The sequence below is a fragment of the Myxocyprinus asiaticus genome, chromosome 9, assembly GCF_019703515.2.
Source record: "Myxocyprinus asiaticus isolate MX2 ecotype Aquarium Trade chromosome 9, UBuf_Myxa_2, whole genome shotgun sequence".
Taxonomy (NCBI): Eukaryota; Metazoa; Chordata; class Actinopteri; order Cypriniformes; family Catostomidae; genus Myxocyprinus; species Myxocyprinus asiaticus.
In genome coordinates, this window is record NC_059352.1 from 39868111 (window position 1) to 39889241 (window position 21131).

Below are 21131 nucleotides of genomic sequence, written 5' to 3' on the forward strand. Positions count from 1 at the left end.
CCAGAGCCCAGACTTGAACCCGATTGAACATCTCTGGAGAGATCTGAAAATGGCTGTGCACCGACGCTCCCCATCCAACCTGATGGAGCTTGAGAGGTCCTGCAAGGAAGAATGGGAGAAACTGCCCAAAAATAGGTGTGCCAAGCTTGTAGCATCATACTCAAAAAGACATGTGGCTGTAACTGGTGCCAAAGGTGCTTCAACAAAGTATTGAGCAAAGGCTGTGAATACTTATGTACATGTGATTTTTAATAAATTTGCAAAGATTTCAAACTTTCACGTTGTCATTATGGGGTATTGTTTGTAGAATTTTGAGGAAAATAATGAATTTAATCCATTTTGGAATAAGGCTGTAACATAACAAAATGTGGAAAATGTGAAGCGCTGTGAATACTTTCCGGATGCACTGCATATTAGTGCCTGTTTGTGGTGCAGTGTGATGACAGCTTTAACAGCGACTAGAACAGGGATACAGTTTTCCTTTCCAAAGAGGAAATTATTTTCCGAAAAGCAGTTACCACACAGGGCTATTGAAAACATGATACTAATTAGATTACTAGGAATGTTTAAGCGTTTTTGGGATTATGCAGCATTGTGTGTGTGCATGTGTGTTTATGTATTTTCCATCAAACAGTATGGAGGAGACAGATGTTTTTTTTTTCTTCCACAGTGCATCAAGACCTACAACTCTGATTGGCATGTGGTGACTTACAAGTATGAGGATTATTCTGGAGACTTCCGCCAACTTCCAAAGTAAGGAGCATAACACCTCTAAAACTGATTGAAAGATCGTAAAAGAGAGGGAAAGAGGCAGAAATAGAGACAGAATTAGGCCAGTTAAAGAACAGCTGGTCTTCATAGAACATTCACCATACTATTTATACCAGGGCTCTTTTGCTAAACCTATTGAGCTGTCAACAGTGGCAGAATTTTAAGGCGTCCTGAGATGGAAACTGTTCCAAAAGGTAGAATACCTTGTAATATTTGTAATTTTGGCTTAATTCTAAGGCAACGTCAGATATATAATTTCCATAGAAGATAATCCCATTATGCATTTCAGTCTTTAGTGACCCCGGACCTCATTCCACCCCCTGTATCTCATCCATCTTTTTGAACTCTTTAGTATTGCTAAATTTTTCTCTTATAAATAGTTCAATACACACACATAAAAAAAAAAAAATAAGTACCAAAAGTGTATAGGGTCATTAGAAACCCTAGGTATGTAATAATGTCAGGTTTTATCTAAATAAATTTACTATCACAGGATATCCATTTCCTTGTTTATTACAAGACAAATGAGTCTTATATTCATACAAAAGACCACTATAGCATGTTGATTTTCTGTGCAACAATGGTGAATTATCAGTATCCCATATGCGTGTACGCATACATATTATACATGTTATTTCTTACTCAAGGTGGTGCTGTTGTTTCAGCGATTGACTTGATTTACATTTGACATTGCCATTTGATGAAGAAGCAATGTGGAAGTAAACTATAGCAAGTACAACATATGAAGAGTATGATATGGGTATTGTCATTTAGGTGTGCTATTGAAATGATGTAAAGTTGTGCATCTATTTAGACTCAATAAGTGCCTGAGAAAATACACATGTGAAGCTTCTGTGTAGCTTATGAGTATCATATGTGTTATGTGTAGCTCAATATGTGTTTGACAGCTAGTTGTGTCTCATGAATTTTCAGTGTGAAAGTAATGAATCCTGTTCTGGATTTGTCCTGATTTGTTTAATCAGCTCTTTAAAATATGAAAAATAAAACATCAAAATATATCAGAATATATTCTATTCTATTATTTTCTAATTGTTTTGAAAATATTGTAAACATTTTACACTACCTGGACATTTTGTAAAAAAAAAATACTTGAGGAATTAGACTCAGCTAGGGGAGCCCATCCTCCTCTGGCTTTGCGACGAATGTACATTTGGCAATATTATTTATTTAATAAATACAACATACATTTTCATTGCTATGCAGATGACCTACAGTTGTATTTGTTATTGAATCCCAATGTTCTGACTAATTTAAATGTTCTTCAAGCTTGTATAGCAGAAATAAAAAATTGGATGGCATGTCATTTTCTGCAGTTAAATACGGATAAAACAGAGGTTGTTATAATCGGTCATGGTTTTAAAAAAAAGTCAGATTGAGTCAGCACGTAATCAGGTGGTCACAAATATTCAGCAGGTGGTGAGAAATTTGGGCATCTATTTTGATTTACATTTAAAGTTTAAATATCATGTTAGGAAGTTATTTCAGTCTTGTTTATATCAGTTAAGGAACATTTCCAAGGTGATACATGTTTTGAGTTTTAGGGATACAGAGAAGCTTATACATTCTTTTATTTAGTCTCGCCTTGATTTTTGTAAGCATATTTCATCTCTGTTTGTCCATACAATGAAAGTGAATGGGTGCCATGAGGCTACTGGCTGTTTGACGGTCCAAAAGGCATATTTAGGAATCATAAAAGTAATCCACACAACTCCAGTCGATCAGTGAATGTCTTCTGAAACAAATCAATAGGTTTGTGTAAGATACAAATCGATAATTAAAACGTTTTTAACTTTAAATCGTTGCTTCCGCCCGCCACTGTATTGCTGTTTGAAATGAACTAACTCTCGCATGATGTTCGTTCCTCTGTTGTATACAGAGCTCACGCTTCCGACTTCTTGCTTGAACATGCCATTGCGCTTATGTCACACGACAGCTCTGTGATGGGTCGACTGGTAGCAGGAAGCGTTTTTAAAAGTTAATAAAGTTTTAATTATCGATTAAAGGGGATGAACTTCGAAACTAAAATAGTTGGAGAGAGTTTATAGTGCTGACAGACTAAAAGCACAACATGCTCTCAGCAATTATGTCTTGAAATTAATCCCATAAAAATATTCATGCTAAAACAAAGATTAAAAAATAATCTATATAACATAGTCAACCTCACTAATCGACTAGTCGGTTGGTGGACAATTAGTTGACTAGTCGACCATCCTGAACCAGTAAAGGCAGTAGACCGCAAGGCAATTCACTAGGTTTTGGAACAGAGCCCAGGAGTCATTGTCTGGCCACTGTGTGTGTGTCTGTGTGTGTGAAGCTGTTTTACACTAATTTGATCAGTGTCCTCATCCTGCCCTACCCCAGTGTTGACAGTGAGGTCTTGTCCTGAGCCAAATCGAGAAATGCATCTATCTTCACTCAAACAACAACATCAACAGTTCTTATCCTATTTCCTCCTGTCTTTTCCTTTCGATTTTGCCATTCAGCACATACATATTTCACCTGTTTCAGGACAGCATCCACACATCCACTCAGACGAGTTTCTGTTAAAGGTTTTCCACTGAGGTCACTTCCTGTCTCAGCTAACTGATAGAGAGAAATTATGTCTTAGCAACAATAACTGGCAAATCACATCGTGCAGATCAGGAGACAGTGTCTGGCATTTGATAAAGGTCGCAGAGAAAGCAGGAGGGATGAAGGCTGTAGAGGACACAGAGATAACACTGTGTTTATGTAATTCATCATCATGATCATCCTAGTCAAGAATGACCCACGCCCACTCATTCATGATAGCTCTGCTAATGCAGTTTCCGTTAACACACATTGTCTTGCACTCACACACAATCATCTGTGTTTTGCATCAGCTGTGTTTGAGCGATAAAAGCTATAGTGTCCTTGAGTCGTAAGTGCTAAACCTTTTGCCCAAGTTTAGTGACACATGCCGAATTAGTCTTTCATGATTATGTTATTATAATTAGACACTCATTGTAACTTCGACATGAGGATGACCTGTGAGATCAATGAAAATGAAATTATTGTATTACTGTACATTTGTTGACGTTTGTTTTGTTCTTTTACAGTAAAGTTCCACGACCAGAGAAACTAGCCAGTCATGTGTTTGAGGTGGACGAGGATGCAGATAAGGAGGAGGTAAGGGACAACTACCCATGAAACCTATCTGTGATCCCTGGAACTACACTTTGTTGTATGTGTAAATATGACATTATTATCTAGGGCTGGGAAAAATATATCTTTTCCGATGCATTGCAGTCTTCATGTGAACAAACTCGATATTGATTCTCAAATACCAAGAATGATTTTTCATTCTATGCGGCAACCCCCTTCAATGCAAGTAAATTACTTGCATATACAGTACGACCAAATTTTGCGCTATGCAAATAAAAATGTCTGTGATTTGCCACTGGCTTGCAAATTCAGATTTCACTCACCAGTGATTGAGTAGTATTGTGGCGAAGAAGTTAGCACCGAGATCCTTTCACTGTGTGCTGAGAGTAAAATCTTGGTTTGACACATTTTGTGTATTGTGTGTCCAAAGATGAGATCCACACAACCCATTTGTCATTGAATAATGTCTCTTTTAAAATCATTTCTGTTCTGTCTGTTCTTTAGCACTGATGTGGTAAAGAAGACATTGGACTCTACTCTCGTTAATATGCGCTTAGCCAAAACACTTCTGTGAGACGCTCACTGAACTGCCGCTTTTCTTAAAGAGAAAGTACCGTTTTAGTACTTGTTCTACATATCAATGTAAATACTACAAATTATGCAGCCTGATCTCATTTACTTTTCATGACCATGGCAACATTTTTGCAAAACAAAATTGCATGCTTAATTACACGTTTTGCTGCAGTTTCCTAGTGAAATTTCCAGCGGGGGCACCAAAACCAGGTCGTAATCAGGTGGGGTTTTTAAGGAGGTTTAAATGAGTAAAACATTCCTCCCTAACCTAACGCCTTAACCTAACCAATAGTGTCCAAAAAGCCAATGAGAGGTTAACAAAATAGACACTTACCCTAAACCAACACCTAAACCTAACCGGTAGTATCCAAAAGCAAATGCGACAAAAGCACATTTTCTGAAGCAACCATGTCATTTCATGTCACTTATATGACACTTTCGGCTCACGTGTCAGCTTGTGTGCTTGGCTGGGCTTGAGCCTCAGACTTTCGAATCCAAAGTCCAACACTCTATCAGGTGAGCAACTCTATCAAGCTAACCACATTGGAATAAGTGTGTAACTGTAGGTGGGTCTGTAATACAAGTGTTAAAAAAAAAAAAAATTTCTAATGATGCATTACAGTAAAAGTGTTTAGATATCATAACAATAAATAAGTAATTCTAAAGTCTTAATTAGCCGTTGAAGTCGTGATTTGTATGAAAGTGAAGGCAGTTATTGTAGTGTTCAATCTATGAGACTAGGTTGAATATAAACATACGTATATACACTCACTAACCACTTTATCAGGAACACTTGTACACCTACTTATTCATGTGATTATCTAACCCAATCGTGTGGCAGCAGTGCAGTGCATAAAATCATGTAGATACTGGTCAGGAGCTTCAGTTAATGTTCACATCAACCATCAGAATGGGGAAAAAATGTGATCTTAATGATTTCAACCGTGGCATAATTGTTGGTTCCAGACGGGCTTGTTTGAGTATTTTTGTAACTGTTGATCTTCTGGAATATTCACGCACAACAGTCTCTAGAGTTTACTTAGAATGGAGCCAAAAACAAAAAAACATAAAGAGAGCGGCAGTTCTGCAGACAGAAATGCCTTGTTGATGAGAGAGGTCAACGGAGAATGCCCAGACTGGTTCGAACTGACAGAGAGGCTACGGTAACTCAGGTAACCACTCTGTACAATTGTAGTGAGCAGAATAGCATCTCAGAATGCACAACACGTCGAACCTTGAGGCAGATGGGCTACAACAGCAGAAGACCATGTTGGGCACTTTATTAGGACCATAGTGTTCATAATAAAGTTCTCAGTCGGTGTATATAAGCAATATAATATATGCAATTTCAAGACATCATATTCTTATTTATGGAAAACATGAATTTGTACATTTTATGCACCAAAATGATGAAAAACTTTAATTTAATTTTGTAATGTATGTAGTTAGAAGGTTCCCTGTATAATAGCATTAGCTGAGAGAGAATTTCTTTCATATGTAAGCAAAATTGACATTTTAACTGAAATACCCATATGAATCGCAATCCAATTGAATTCAGAATCAAATCAAGAGCTTGCTAATCAGAATCAAATAGAATCTATATCAATACCAATAGCCCTATTATCAACATATGTGGGGATATTTTACATGATTAGTGGTGCTTGCTATTTTTCTAAGCCTATTTTTCATACCTAAGTGCATACATACTATAGGGCTAGGGGTTTCTGAAACCCCTAAACCTAAGTATTAAACTTTATACTATATATACTGTTAAGTATTATACTATATTTTTAAGTATGTTTTACTCTATACTGTAGAAAAGGTATTTAAGGCTTGGTATGAATAAAAAATTATTTGAGGATTGGTGTGGAAAAAAAAAAGTTTTCCATGAAAATTCTTCAAACACCCTTAGTGCTACATTAATGATACCCCAAATCATGCAGATTGCAGAGGAGAGTTGTGCTATGACTCTTCCCAGTGATCGGACTTCACCTGGGTTTTCACCTGGCAATCAGATTTTCACCTGGTGAAAAGTAAAGCTTGGGAGTGGGCTCTGTTGACTTAGGGGCAGTATGTTATCATCCAGAACAACTTAGCAACTACCTCAAAATGCCCTAGCAACCAATCAGAACACCCTAGCAACTGCATAGCAACATTCTGGAAACCACCCAGAACACATTGTGGCACGAGTTTTGCATGCACCACTCACATTTTCTTCAGAAAATTTAAAACTCTAATTTAGAATATAGTGCCTTATAATTAGTGATTAATTTTATAATAATTGTATATTCAGCTGCTCTGTCTTATATTCTACTCAGTCTGTCTATAGGCTTGTTAGAAGAAGTTATGAAAGAGAGAGAGAAGACAGAGAGACTTTTTTTTGGCAAATGTGCCAGTATGTTTCTTTTGTATGGTGACATGCAAAGGAAATGGGTTTGAGCATACTTCATCTGCCTATCATAACACATTACTTCTTTCTCTCTCCTTCTTTCTGTTCTCACTGGCTGATAAGTAGAGTAAATAAATAATAAGGAACTTGCAGCTTATTAGAAATTCGTCTGTGCTGAGCCTCTGGGACTACATTAGCCTAGGAGAAAGATCAGACCCAGGACTCAGCTGTCTCTGGGCTATCTGATCCCCTGATTGGGTTTCACCTACATTTCCCAGAATTCCAGCTCTGTGTCTGCCACTTTGTCTGAGCACTCGGTCAGGAATGGAGTTTGTTTGTTCAGTTTGAAGGCTGCTCCCTGTAGAGATGAGGGGGAACATGAATAATTGAGGGGGTCAGGTGAAAATGGACTTCATGTTGAAACATGGAGAAGGGTGTGCAGAGGCTTTAATGTAGGAAACTATTTTACATATTGACTTGTTTGTGTTCAGGATTAAAGAAACAAATGAGGCCATATTTGTGTGCACAAGTGCAGGACTGCTTCTGTGTGTTATGAATGTGTTGTTATGCATAGCTCATATGTTCTTATGTGTTGTGTTTTTCTCTAATTTCTAAAGGATGCTGCCTCATTAGGTTCTCAAAGAGGGGGTGTGTCCAAGCACGGCTGGCTACATAAAGCAAATATGAACAGTGCCATCAGTGTTACCATGAGGGTGAGTTACCACAAGCAAACATATACACATACCTTTGCCCGAATTTGTTAATGATGAAGAATTTTAAGATGATAGTGGCTATGTTTTGAATGGTATACTAGCATACTGGGCATTCAGACCAAACATGTTTTCGTGTCCGTTTTGACCGTTGCGCTGCATCTTGCTTTTTTTCAGCATTTTAAGTATGAAGACTTGCTACTGCTATGAACATATTTAGACATGCTGTGTCAAGCATGCAAGACATGTTGCTGCTGCGCTTCTGTACAACTAAACAATCATACAATCCCACTGATGCAGATTTATACAAGTGGTGCCGGTGAGGAGGTGGGTTTCACTGAGAAGAAGGCAGAGAGCAAACAACTGAGGCAATTTAAATGCTAGACAAAGAGAGAGTCTCCAAGTTGATTTGCTAACAGATTAAATGTCAAAGGACCTACCAGCTTGTGCCATATAGAGTTTCATGACTAAACTTGGCATAATTTATTTTGCATTTTTAATCCAATTTTGTGTTAAAGCGTCTTAACTCTTGGCAGTGAACCTAGACAGAGATGTTTAATGTCTTGACTGATAATACTTTCATGGTTCATTCATTACACTGGAAAGGTCAAGTGGAGCACATTGCATTGTACAGTATTCCATGCTGTGTGCTTTTGTTGTATACTGCACATATTATCAAATGTAGAAGGTTGTCTGGTTATTCCAGGCATACAGAATATTTGCATACTGTGCACAGTATACATCTGCATACTGCACAATAGTTTCAGTAGTTCATATGTTAATGTAATCTTGTGTTGAAGCAGTAAACATATTTGGCTTGCTGTCCGTATACTGGAGGGCTCGGAGCTCGAGATTCTTTGAAATGAGAGTTGGCTCGCGCTGCGTTCGAAAGGGAGGGCTCACACTACGATTCGAATGGGAGACTGCTTCATACAGAGATAGCGCTCACGGCATTCGAACGGGTAAGTCCAGCAAGCAATCGAATGGGGAGAAGGCTCGCGCTGTGTTCGAGAGGGAGGGCTCACACTGCGATTTGAACGGGAGACTACTCTATAGAGAGAGAGCGCTCACGGCATTCGAACGGGTAAGCCCAGCAAGCAGTCGAACGGGAAGAATGAGAATGAGAGTTGGCCCGTGTTGTGTTTGAAAGAGAGGGCTCACACTGCAATTTGAATGAGAGACTGCTCCATAGAGAGAGAGCGCTCACGGCATTCGAACGGGTAAGCCCAGCAAGCGGTCGAACGGGGAAAGTGAGCACTAGTTGGCTTGCATTGTGTTCGAAAGGGAGGGCTCACACTGCTATTTGAACGGGAGACTGCTCCATAGAGAGAGTGCGCTCACGGCATTTGAACGGGTTAGCCCAGCAAGCAATCGAACAGGGAAATTGAGAACGAGAGGAATGGGGCTTGTTTGCGGGGGTAGCCTCACTCAATAGACTACCCATAGATAGGGAAATATGGTGCTTTGAGAAGAGGAGGTGGTGACCGCTATCTCCTGTAATGCTAGTTGCAGCTGCTGAGAAGCGAAGAAAAAAAAGGCTTCGGCGGAAGCATGGTAAAAAAGCTGCTGCGGCAGTAGAGTAATGTGGGCCTTCTGCGGGAGCGGAGTTTAAAGCACTGCGGCAGCAGTGGATTGAGTATTTGGGGGCAAAGTGAAGGAGCTCCTGTGGGAGCGCTGCTGTGTTTCCATTGCTGTAGATGCACTTCTATGAAAGTATGGAACTTAGACATTGAAAGAGCCTGTGGAGAAGATATTAACAACTGTGTACACACAATTGGTATGGGTGGGGCACTGTTGCTGTGGTATCGAGTAGGGCACAAAAGACTTCATTAGATTTATTAACACCTGTAGTGGAGCAAATGGTTAGTTAGGAATACATTAATGTATTACCTTTTTATATACGTCTGTAAGGGAAGCAAAAGCTTAGTTATGGAAAACGTGTCAATTACGTTCATATGCAGCTTTGAGGAAAGCAAAAATTTAGTTAAGAATACAACTTTATTACATTTGTCATGGAGGGGCACTGTTGCTGCAGTATTAAGTAGGGCACAAAAGTCTTCATTAGAATCATCAACACCTGTAAGGGAAGCAAAGGTTATTTTGTACTTACCTGTAGGGGGAGCAAATATTAGTTAGGAATATGTACCTTTATATACATCTGTAAGGGAAGCAGAAGGTTAGTTATGGAAAACGTGTCAATTACGTTTATATGCAGCTTTGAGGGAAGCGAAAGGTTAGTTAAGAATACAACTTTATTACATTTGTCATGGCAGGGCACTGCTGTGGCAGTATCAAAATGTGAAAGGGGTGATGCTGTGGCATAATTGAGAGTATGCGGGCAATGCTGCGGCAGTATCGAGCGTGGGCGGGCGCTGCAGCACATTATCTGGTGGGGCACTGTGGCTGCAGTATCAAATAGGGCACACATAGTTTATCACATTTAGGCACACCTTATTGTGTGTCGGGCTCATTTCGACCATAAGCAAAGGAAATGCCAATGCCACGGTTAACAGGAAAAGCTAAAAGGCTCTTAAGATTACTGCACCACCACTACACTCGAACAGGAGAGCTCATACTGCGTTTCGGACGGGAGAGCCCACGGATTGAATGACGTGAAATCTCACACTGCATTCGAATGGGAGAGCCCACCCTGTGATTCGAACGGGGGAGCCTGCATTGCGGTTGAACGGGAGGGCCCACACTGCAATTCGAACGGGAGAGCCTGCAACCAATGAGCTGAGGTTCACACTGCATTCGAACAGGAGAGCCCACACTGCAATTTGATGGGAAAGCCTGCATAGCGTTCGAATGGGAGGGCCCACACTGCATTCGAATGGTGGGTGGTGCAGAGTAAAGAACCTTGCTGAATAGCGGTTTGATGGGTATACATTTATGAGCTGTGCCCCTTGAGTCTTAATAAAAGGAAACATAAGAGGAAACAGGAAACATGATTGTGGTGTTGTGGGAGATTTAGTGGCAGGGCCTGAAAGGTTCCACAGTTGCGGCACCTGAAAAAACACATTTGCGCTGCTTTGTGGTGTGGTGGAAGTTTGTCGCATGGTCTGAAGGACACCGCAGTTGCGGCACATGTACAGCACGTTTGCGCTGCTTTGCGGTGTGGTGGGAGTTTGTCGCATGGTCCAAAGGACACCGCAGTTGCGGCACCTGTACAGCACGTTTGCGCTGCTTTGCGGTGTGGTGGGAGTTTGTCGCACGGTCCGAAGGACACCGCAGTTGCGGCACCTGTACAGCACATTTGCGCTGCTTTTTGGTGTGGTGGGAGTTTTTTGCATGGTCCGAAGGACACCGCAGTTGCGGCACCTGTACAGCACGTTTGCACTGCTTTGTGATGTCGTGGGGGTTTGTTGCATGACCCAAAAGACGCCGCAGTTGTGGCACGTGGACAGCACATTTGTGCTGCTTAGGGATGTTTTGAGCCGAAGGCAGAAGCACCACAGTTGTGCTTTCTTAACTAAAAATGGTTGCCATCTTTGGCTCCTCGGTAGGTAATGGTGAAGTCTTGGAAAAAACACCTAGATAGAGAAAGTGAGAGGTAAACCTGCGTACAATCCAGTGACAGGGATTTAAATGGGCTCTCACAGAGACCTGCTGGAAGTAATATTGGTGAGACCCTGCGGAAGGCACAATTTCAGGCATTGCTGTAGAAAAGACAAAATAATCATATTCAGGTGAAACTTTAGAAAAAAATGTGCTAGGGAATACAGTACATCTTCATAAACAATGTGAAAAAAATAGCATAAAATGATCTGAGAAATAAGAGCTTTGGCTCTGTACTGCATACAGATATGCATGAACTTGCAATCATCATTGAAGGATTCATTTAGGCCATTTGCTTTTTAGGAGTATAACTGTAACCTGTAGTACAATATACTTCTTGCATAGGAAATGCATCACATAGCAATAGGTGTGAATTATCTAGGAATGCACTGAGTTGCAGCTCTGCACTGCATACAGAAATGCAGGAGATATGTGCTGGGAAATCAGTACATCTTAATAAACAATGTGAAAAACAGCATAAAATGATCTGAGAAATAAGAACTTTGGCTCTGTACTGCATGCAGATATGCAGGAGAAATGGACTTGCAATCATTACTGAAGGATACACTTGTGGTCATTCGATCCTTAGGAATATGACTGCCCCCTGCTGTACAATATACGTCAATATATGTCAATAATGCTGAGAGGAAGCAGACAGGTTGCAGAAAGATTATGAATGAGTTGGAACGCGGCGCATGATCCGCCTCTTGCGGAGCCGAATTCGGCTCGTGTCTGTTCGGACAGAGTCCGTGTATAACTGCAGTGTGCTATGGAATGGTCAGTGCCAGTGCTGCGCGGCAACGAGCTTGTGTTAAAATGTCTGCGTTGGTTTGAAAATAATTTGTCATTAGATTATCGGTCGATTGAAGGGAGTTCTGTGTTGCATGATGCCCCTGTGTTCAGAATGAAATAAATCACGCTCCGACGGGCACTTTGGAGGGAGAAACAATCGTGATATTCATGTTACAAGATGAGGAACAATCGCTGAATAAAGCATGCCCCCTAAACAAGTTGTGGCGTGGTAATGAGGCTGACAGGCATCACCTGTGTTGCAGAACCTGATTAAAAATACTGGGGGTTGAAATGGTGGCTGGATTGAATAGTTAATCTTTTTTTCTTTCGCTTTCAAATAAAACTGAATTCTAATGGCATGAAGCTGGAACAGCTCCCGTTCCCGGAGGCAGCTGGCACTGCTTTCCTGGTGGAAAGTTTAGATAAGAGAACATATGAGCAGTCGTAGAGAGCTGTTTCACATTTTTTAAAGTGCAGGAGCAGACAGTTTGTGGTAGCAACTTCGCTCTATAAACTGCTTCATCGAATGGAGCATAGAATGACAGACAGGATAAAAAATATATATATATATATATATATATATATATAAACACTTAACGTGGTAGCCATCAATACTGTTAAAAAACAAAGAGCTGCTGTGACAGCTTCTGTTGAATAACGAGACTGTTTGGATGGAAGAGCTGTTCTGGTGGAGCCGAATGCTTTGCAGGGAAGTTGCATCCGATGATCCGTCTGCCTGGGTCTGTTCGTGGGGAAATGAGCGGGGCTGAATGCCGGAAAGACTCTCATGTCAGAAGAGTTGTCACAGGAAGCAGGTAAGCAGCGGCTTATATATTCCTGCTCGTGGGCTGTAATTTGTCAGATTAAAATGAACATGCTCCTCCCGAACCTCTGTTAATTAACTCCATATGAAAAGTATGGTAGCATGCTATTCCGAACAAACCATCAAATCAAGTGCTGATCTCGTCACCAGCATGACAAGTTTGTGGTTTCTTCATAGTTTTGTTTTTAGCTGTTTTCAGCCTTGTTCAGAGCAGAGCAGATTCTGACCCTTAACCATGTGGAGTTGTGCTCACCATGTCACAGGCAGGAAGTGGGGCCTTACCAACTGCTCTTATTAATCAATTTTCCCATTGCGCCATTGACCTAGGTGTTATTTTTAGAACAGTTATTAGCTTTACCTCTAAACAGGGTCTGCTATATTCATGTTTATATTTTTTATCTTTTTCTTTCTCTCTCTTTCCCAATTTCTCTTTATCTTTAGTCTTTTAAGAGAAGGTATTTCCACTTAACCCAGCTGGGAGATGGATCATACAACCTGAACTTCTACAAAGATGAGAAAATATCAAAAGAACCCAAAGGAACCATTTTCCTGGACTCCTGCATGGGTGTCATCCAGGTAACTATCAGTAAAAGCCACAATGCCTCAAAATTCAACATTATCGGCTTGAATATTATAGTAAAAGAACCAGAATGGATTAGCATGTACCATCCGACTAAAAAGTCCATGACCCACTCATTTACATCCAATTTTATTTAGAATTAACTTTATTTATTAACAAAATTTAGGAGAAACATCTGAGACACATTGATACTTAAATTAAACGTAACTGACAACTCTATTAAGTTGACTGGTTCTGGTTTCAATACAAGTTAGGCTCTATAAACAGTATTTGTGTTGAAGCCAGAACATTCCTTTAAGGTTCATGAGGGCACCTGAATAAATGCTTTGTTTTTGTGTATTTACTGCTGCACAAAGCGGTTTATGGAAGTAGCCCATATCTCTAAAAACATCCTCATGAATCTCTTCCTTTGTCTGGTCTAGTGGGAATATCAGTGTTTGAATGACCAGTTCCTCATCTGGGGTTGCTCAGGGTTACAGAAAGACAAAAAAGATAAAAAGAGAGTTGGAGAGAGGGAGTGATGTCCAGTCTAGTTAAAGTATGGATTCTCCCAGGGTCAAATATTTCCACTTTCTACTGTGGTGCACTCAGTGTGTGTGTGAGTGCAAGTGTGGTCACATTCCTCCATTCACCATCCCTCCTGAAAGTATAAAGTATTCCTTTGGTATGCACGCCCTGTTTTGTCTGTTTTTAACATCTGCTTCTCTCTGTCTTTCTTTTAAATAATTTTTTTTTTTTTTTTTTTTTTTTTTCATTTTGTCTGTTTTTCATATTTCAGACAAAGAGGTAATAAAAGTTATTTCTAGGTCCAAAACCTAAACATTTCAACAGGTGCACATGCACAGCAGCCAGATATTCTGGGAATAAATGGCTTTCTGCTTCTGCAGGATGGATATATTTTCCAAAGTCATTTCTGGACTATATTCATCATAAATTTATCAAGTTTAAAGTTCATCCAAAATGTCTGGTTCTCTCACAGTGTGTGTATGTACTGTATATTCTTATAGGATAGAAAAATCACAAATGGGATATTCACAAAAAGTGCTAATGGAGATATCCCAAAAGTTTCTCAAACTGTGCAAAGCTTTGCCATAGATTTACTCACCCTCATGCCATCCCAGATGTGTATGACTTTCTTTCTTCTGTAGAACACAAACAAAGGTTTTTAGAAAAATACGTATCTCAGGTCCGTACAATGCAAGTAAATGGTGACCAGACATTTGAAGCTCCAAAAATTACATAAAGGTGACATAAAAGTAATCCATAAAACCCCAGTGGTTAAATCTATGTCTTCAGAAGCAATATGATAAGTGTGGGTGAGAAACAGATCAGTTTCACACAACAGACCACTTTCATTTTCTTTCACAATTTACAAGTGAATTATAGTAAAAGGGCTTAAATATTGATCTGTTTTTCACCCACACCTATCAAATTGCTTCTGAAGATATGGATTAAACCACTGGAGTTTTATGGATTACTTTTATGTGACCTTTATGTGATTTTTGGGGCTTCAAATGTCTGGTCACCATTCGGTTCTATGTAAGGACCAACAGAGCTGCGATGTTCTTCTAAAAATCTTTGTTTGAGTTCAGCAGAAGAAAGTCATACACATCTGGGATGGCATGAGGGTGAGTAAATGATGTGAGAATTTTCATTTTTGGGTGAACTATCCCTTTAAGTTGCCTGAGCTATGAAAGAGCAACCCCTAAACAATAGCATTTTCCTCTGGGTTGTCAATGTCATGATTATAAATGTGCCTCTTTTTCTTTCACTGTGTGTGCAGAACAGTAAGGTGCGACGTTTTGCATTTGAGCTGAAGATGCAGGATAAAAGCACTTATCTTCTGGCTGCGGATAGCGAGGGAGAGATGGACGACTGGATCAGCACTCTCAACAAGATCCTCCACAGCAGCTTTGAGCTCGCCATGCAGGAGAGGAGAAACGGAGAGCTACATGATGGTCTGTTTGTGTTTGTGTCTGCAGGATGGTGTCCATCCAGAGAGTAAATTCCCAGATGTAATAAATATGAACATATATGGGTGATTCTTTAAAAATTTGTCTATGTTTAGACATTCATCCAATGTCCTGGAATAAAGATCTGATCATGGCTTTATTAAATCTTCAAGTGGATTTTTGGTTTTGTGAGTGCGATGGTAATGACATTTCTCGCATGTAGGAGGAAAAGTTGGATTAGCTAAAAAGTTAACTAGCAGTCAGTTAATTGGTAAAAAGAATTTTCTTTTTAGAGAGTCAGTTAATTATTAGTCAGTCCCGTGCGTGAGCCCCTCCATTATGGACAGCAGGCCAGATCCATTTACCTAAATATGGTCAAGGACTATATGATCCAGTAAACTCATGAAACATAATATAATATAATACAAACAGTTTGAGCGCACAGATGTGTATCCGTCTTACAGAGACGTTTGGTGTGGCTGTTTCTTGTGATTGTGTGTGTTCTGTGATGAGACCACCCACTCTTTAAGTTACTTTTAATAGATCTGTCCATACATCCCACACTCTTGAACTGACTCACACAGTCACACCCTTTTCAGTAACACTTAACACCTCTTAAACCCTTTGAATTTCACACTGGAGAGAAGGTTGGGAGTATTTATTTGCATTTGATTAGTTTCAAGGGAGACAGCACATTCCTTTCTTCTCTCCTTGTATAAAACAACAAACACCTGCCAGCCAATCAGAGCGCAGAACCAAAAATGGCTAACTAGTAGTGGCCCTTACTAAGGCAAGCATCACTGTTACTATTCCTCATACTTATATGAACAACAAACACAATACTATTTTAGCAAGTAATATTACATTTGTTCATTTAGAAAATGTACAATTAAGTATTAGTAAACTTAATATTTGTGCAATTACATTTAAGTTATTGTTATTGTGATATGACATTGTTATCTTAGTCACTACCAGTTGATTTACAGTCGTTCTGGTTGTGTACTGTTAAATTAAATTTGCAGGTTTTTTAGTTTTAGTGCAGCATCTGTGTTTTTTTCTTACCCAGATGATGAGCTGGGCAAGACGGACATCTTGCCGGGGAATTTTCAGGACAGTTTCCAGGTATTGTAAACACATAGACACACATAAACACACATGAGCTCATGATTAGCTGATTGTACAAATAAGCATCTACTATATAGTTTTAAAGGATGTGTGTGTGTGTGTGTGTGTGTGTGTGTGTGAGAAGGTAGCATGAATGGTGAAGAGTAGTCCTCAGCTTTTGTGGCTTAATTGTAGTATGAGCTCAACACTGGCATCTTCAATGTCTGCCCTCTCTCTACACATCCACACATTTTCCACACAAAAACACACACACTCACATGCCCTTAGTCCTCTCAGCTAATGTTTTCCAACCATTCCACAGTAAACCACCCACTCTTTGGAACACAGACACATATGGTCTATCTCTTATTCTTTCTCTTTTTATCCTCCTCTCTCCTCCCTGGAATCAACCATCTAGACACCTCTTTTATATAAAGTCTGAATATTTTCTCACATATCCCATGATCCCTAACTTAAGGACCCCATGAAATCAGAATGTGATTTTTTTGGCGTGTAGTCCATGTCTGTATGCTTTGAGGCCATCTATATGCTAGTGTACACCTAAAAGTAGACAAACGTATTTTTTTGCAGATATACACGAGTCATGCTGTGAAATCTGTGCTTTTTTTCATTTCAAAAGGGTGATTATTAAAGTAAATATCTGTTTGGGACAAGATGTATATTCTCTTTTAATAACCGCTGGGACCAAGTCATTTACACATGATGTCGGATAGGCCACTCAAAACTCACACACAAATTTCTACTATCAGGGGAAAATCCCCCCATATGTGCATTGGATTTTTATATTGCTGCTACTGTGAGAATTTTTTTGTATTCCACTGACACCCTTGAAAAGGTTTTGTACATTAATAGGTACTTTAGGGTGTAAATTAGTAGGTATCTAGTTATGTTTATATGCTTATAATATAGAGGCCTAATATCTATAGCCCAATATTTGTAGCCCAAGTAATTTCATAAATACACATACATTTTCAAACATTAAACACACTATGAAGAATATATATATATATATATATATATATATATATATATATATATATATATAATTTTTATAGTGAACTTTTTTATATTAAGAATTTTTAATTTAATTATAATATAATATCATACAAGCCTATAAAAAATATTTATAGTTTCATTTTTCAAAGAGCCACTTTCTCCCACATTCATTGCAATAAAGAAAACAGATATGATCAGTTCTATTGTCACTGTCAAAGACACTGTCAACTTATAACTGCACGAGTGTTCAACAACACACTCACCTGAGATACTATGTTGAGATATATCCACTATGAATTCCAAAATTGCTCCAGTGAGAAGTCATAAAGGTTTGTTCACCCTCCTTAGTGTTTTGCGATGAAGTAACGCTTATCGCTAATGAGTCTCAATGCCGTTATTGCAGGATAAACTGTTATTTTTTCCTGTTATGACTGTTTTCATGACAAGCAAATATCTCTGTTAAGCTATTCATAAGAGTTTGACAGATTCGCGCTGATGAGTGACTCTCAGGTGAGATTGAGAGCGCGCATTCTTAATTGACAGACCGTGCGTGCGCACATACTGTTTCTATTAACGAGTGCCCGCTGACAGACCGCCGCTATCATTAAAGGTGCAATATGTAATATATTTACTGTACTAAAGCATACATTTATCATAATATTTTATCAGAGATTTAGGAAACATGCTAAGTCGAAATACTGGCTTCTCGGAAAACAATGCAACAGCCAGTAAATTTCTGCTTTGAAATGTCCATTCCGGGCCGGAATTTCTGTTTGTGTTTTGGCCTGTGTGATCCCACCCACTGCCCATTCCCCAATAGTATTTCGACACCCCGGGTTGCCAAATTTGAAACAAGTTAGGGGGCAAAAACAGTGTGCCGCAGCCATGGAAGCCAGCAATACATCTAGCTAACATTGACAGAGTTATAAAAATCCACATAAGCTTGTTTATAATTTGCAAACAATAAAAACATGTATACATTAGCTGATCAACTTACAGTGTAAGGCTCGTCGCTTGCCATTGCCAGTTTGCTCGTTCCTGCTGTGTGTCGTCAACCTGGCAACCCGCGTGAGCTTCGAGTCTGGGGAGGAGGGGGCGGGGGAGACAATTCTTTCCAATATTTTGAATATGGACTGCAGTACCCATTTTAAACGCTTGATATCAATGCTACATATTGCTCCTTTAAACATCAGCTGTGCTCAGATATTCTTTGTTGTTTATTTCATTCCTTACATCCTTTTGCAGTTTATTTCCCTCTCTAACTGTGCGGTGCTTCAGCCATTCAGAGAGCTACCGTAAGCCCTCTGATAAAGGAACACCTCAATTGAATCAATGCACATTTGATAGGCTATTGATAAATATATTTTGTATGATGAATGCAGCCCGCGTGCCGCGTGTTGGGTAGCGCTGCTAGTGCATGCAACGCTACGTAAAGTGACCTTTTCCAAAAAGAAAGACTCGTAGCATTTATGGATTATTGTGATTGGACAGCTAATAATAAACGTCAGAGAAATGCAGCCTCTGACTTACTGTCGTAATTATGCAAACCTGGATATATTAACACGATTCGACAATAGAGGTCACTGTTGCCCCAAACATTGCAAATGTACAGTTCTATCCTTCGTATTGGTAATTTGTACTCATGACAGAAAAGATCTCGTGAGGCAACAGACAATGAACCCGACCCACATTTGGGTCACGACCCAGTGGTTGAGAAACCCTGCACTAAAACATAAAAAAAAAATAAAAAAAAATAAAAAATAAAAAAAAATAGAGAGAGAGAATAAATAAAGGAAAATAAAAACAAAACAAAAGGAATCATCACAAAGAAAGACTATGAAATAATAATAATAAAAAAAAAAAAAACACTTAAAAAGGAAAAGTTACTGGATTATTGCTGATATGTTAAGAAAATTTCCAATGAGAACACGTTGTAAACGTTTGCATCAGCTATTCATTAAAGTCATAATGATAAAGTCATTGAAGATCTAAAACAGACATCTCGGAGATGTATATGTGCTATCTGGGGACTGTGACATTAACTAAAGTCAAAAGCAACGAGACGTTTGATATGTCCTGCCGTGACTTTCTGTTTCCATAGGAAATATGTCAACACAGGAAAGAAAACTGCACATATCATGCTATATATACACTCACTGAGCACTTTATTATGTACACCTGTACACCTACTTATTAATGTGATTATCTAATTAGCCAATCGTGTGGCAGTAGTGCAATGCATATGTTCACATCAACAATCAGAATAGGGAAAAAATGGGATCTCAGTGATTTCGACCGTGGCATGATTGTTGGTGCCAGATGGGCTGGTTTGAGTATTTCTGTAACTGCTGATATCCTGGGATTGTCATGCACAACAGTTTCTAGAGTTTACTCAGAATTGTGCCAAAAATAAAAAACATCTAGTGATCGACAGTTCTGTGGAAGGAAATGCCTTGTTTATAAGAGCAGAATAGCATTTCAGAATGCACAACACGTCAAATCTTGAGGCAGATGGGCTACAGCAGCAGAAGACCACGTCGGGCACTTTATGAGGACCATAGTGTTCCTAATAAAGTGCTAAGTGAGTGTATATGGGGTCTTAAATACAATTTGCAAAAACAAAACTCTGCATTCTGGTGTTACACAATGTGCTAAAACACACTCAACTGTGGTAATTGGTGTTTACCATCCTGTTTTATTTTTTTATTTTATTTTTTAATTAAGAGTGCAAGAGACATTGAGTCCAAGATGAGGAGTGAGACTCGTCTCAAGCTCTTCACTCTGGACCCTGACACACAGGTGGGTCAATCACAACTCCCCTAGTTAACACAAACAATTCAAGTCAAAGGACAAGCTGTTGGTTTTGAGCTCTATGTATTTTAGTTATATTGAGTTTGTCTGTGTATGTGTTGGCCCGTAGAGACTCGATTTGTCTGGCATTGAGCCTGACGTGAAGCAGTTTGAGGAGAAGTTTGGGAAGAGAGTTGTGGTCAACTGCAACGATCTGTCCTTCAACCTGCAGAGCTGTGTAGCAGAGAATGAGGAGGGACCTACAACTAATGTAAGATTCACGCACTTGACTAGGGATGTATTGTCGCAAACAACATGCCCATATGCATGATTACTCGGTTTACGTAATGGAGAGAAACATTTATGTGTAAGCTTTCATTGGTTGATTCTATGATAGCAAAACATTTATCTGTGTTTGAGTAACCTTCCACTGCAAATGGTCCAGAATGCAGCAGTGCATCTGGTCTTTAATCAGCCAAAAAGGGAACATGTCACCCCACTCTTGATTTCACTTAACTGGTTACCTGTAGCTGCCCACATCAAATTCAAGGCTTTGACTCTGGCCTTCAGGACAGCCAATGGAGCCTCACCCTCTTACTTCAGTTCACTTCTCCAGGTCTATGCTCCAACTTGCTCTTTGCGGTCTATGAACAAGCGGCGCCTGGTGGTCCCATCACATAGAGGCTCAAAGTCTGTTTCACAATCTTTCACTTTCTCTGTTCCAATGTGGTGGAATGAGATTCCAATCTTCACACAATCTGCTGATACCATCTCAACATTCAAGAACAAGCTGAAAACACATCTGTTCCACGAGTACTTAACCAGTCCACACTAATTGCACTTACTATTGAACTTAACTTGCATTTACTGTACAAAAAAAAAAAAAAAACATATATATATATATATATATATATATATATATATATAT

At 39.3% G+C, this 21131-nt stretch overlaps 1 protein-coding gene across 5 annotated transcripts in view; it reads left to right on the forward strand.

Moving 5' to 3' along the window:
- LOC127445817 (dedicator of cytokinesis protein 9-like) overlaps positions 1–21131 on the forward strand; it is a 150196-nt gene that overhangs the window by 87061 nt on the left and 42004 nt on the right. For 4 of the 5 annotated variants that reach the window (XM_051706206.1, XM_051706208.1, XM_051706210.1 and 1 more), the window contains 8 exons: positions 671–753; positions 3870–3939; positions 7495–7590; positions 13202–13336; positions 15124–15298; positions 16359–16414; positions 20138–20212; positions 20334–20474. In XM_051706206.1, the coding sequence (XP_051562166.1) occupies positions 671–753; positions 3870–3939; positions 7495–7590; positions 13202–13336; positions 15124–15298; positions 16359–16414; positions 20138–20212; positions 20334–20474 (831 nt within the window). Of the gene's footprint in view, positions 1–670; positions 754–3869; positions 3940–7494; positions 7591–8512; positions 12753–13201; positions 13337–15123; positions 15299–16358; positions 16415–20137; positions 20213–20333; positions 20475–21131 lie in introns of those variants that run through there. The other variant, XM_051706209.1, reaches the window with a different exon arrangement.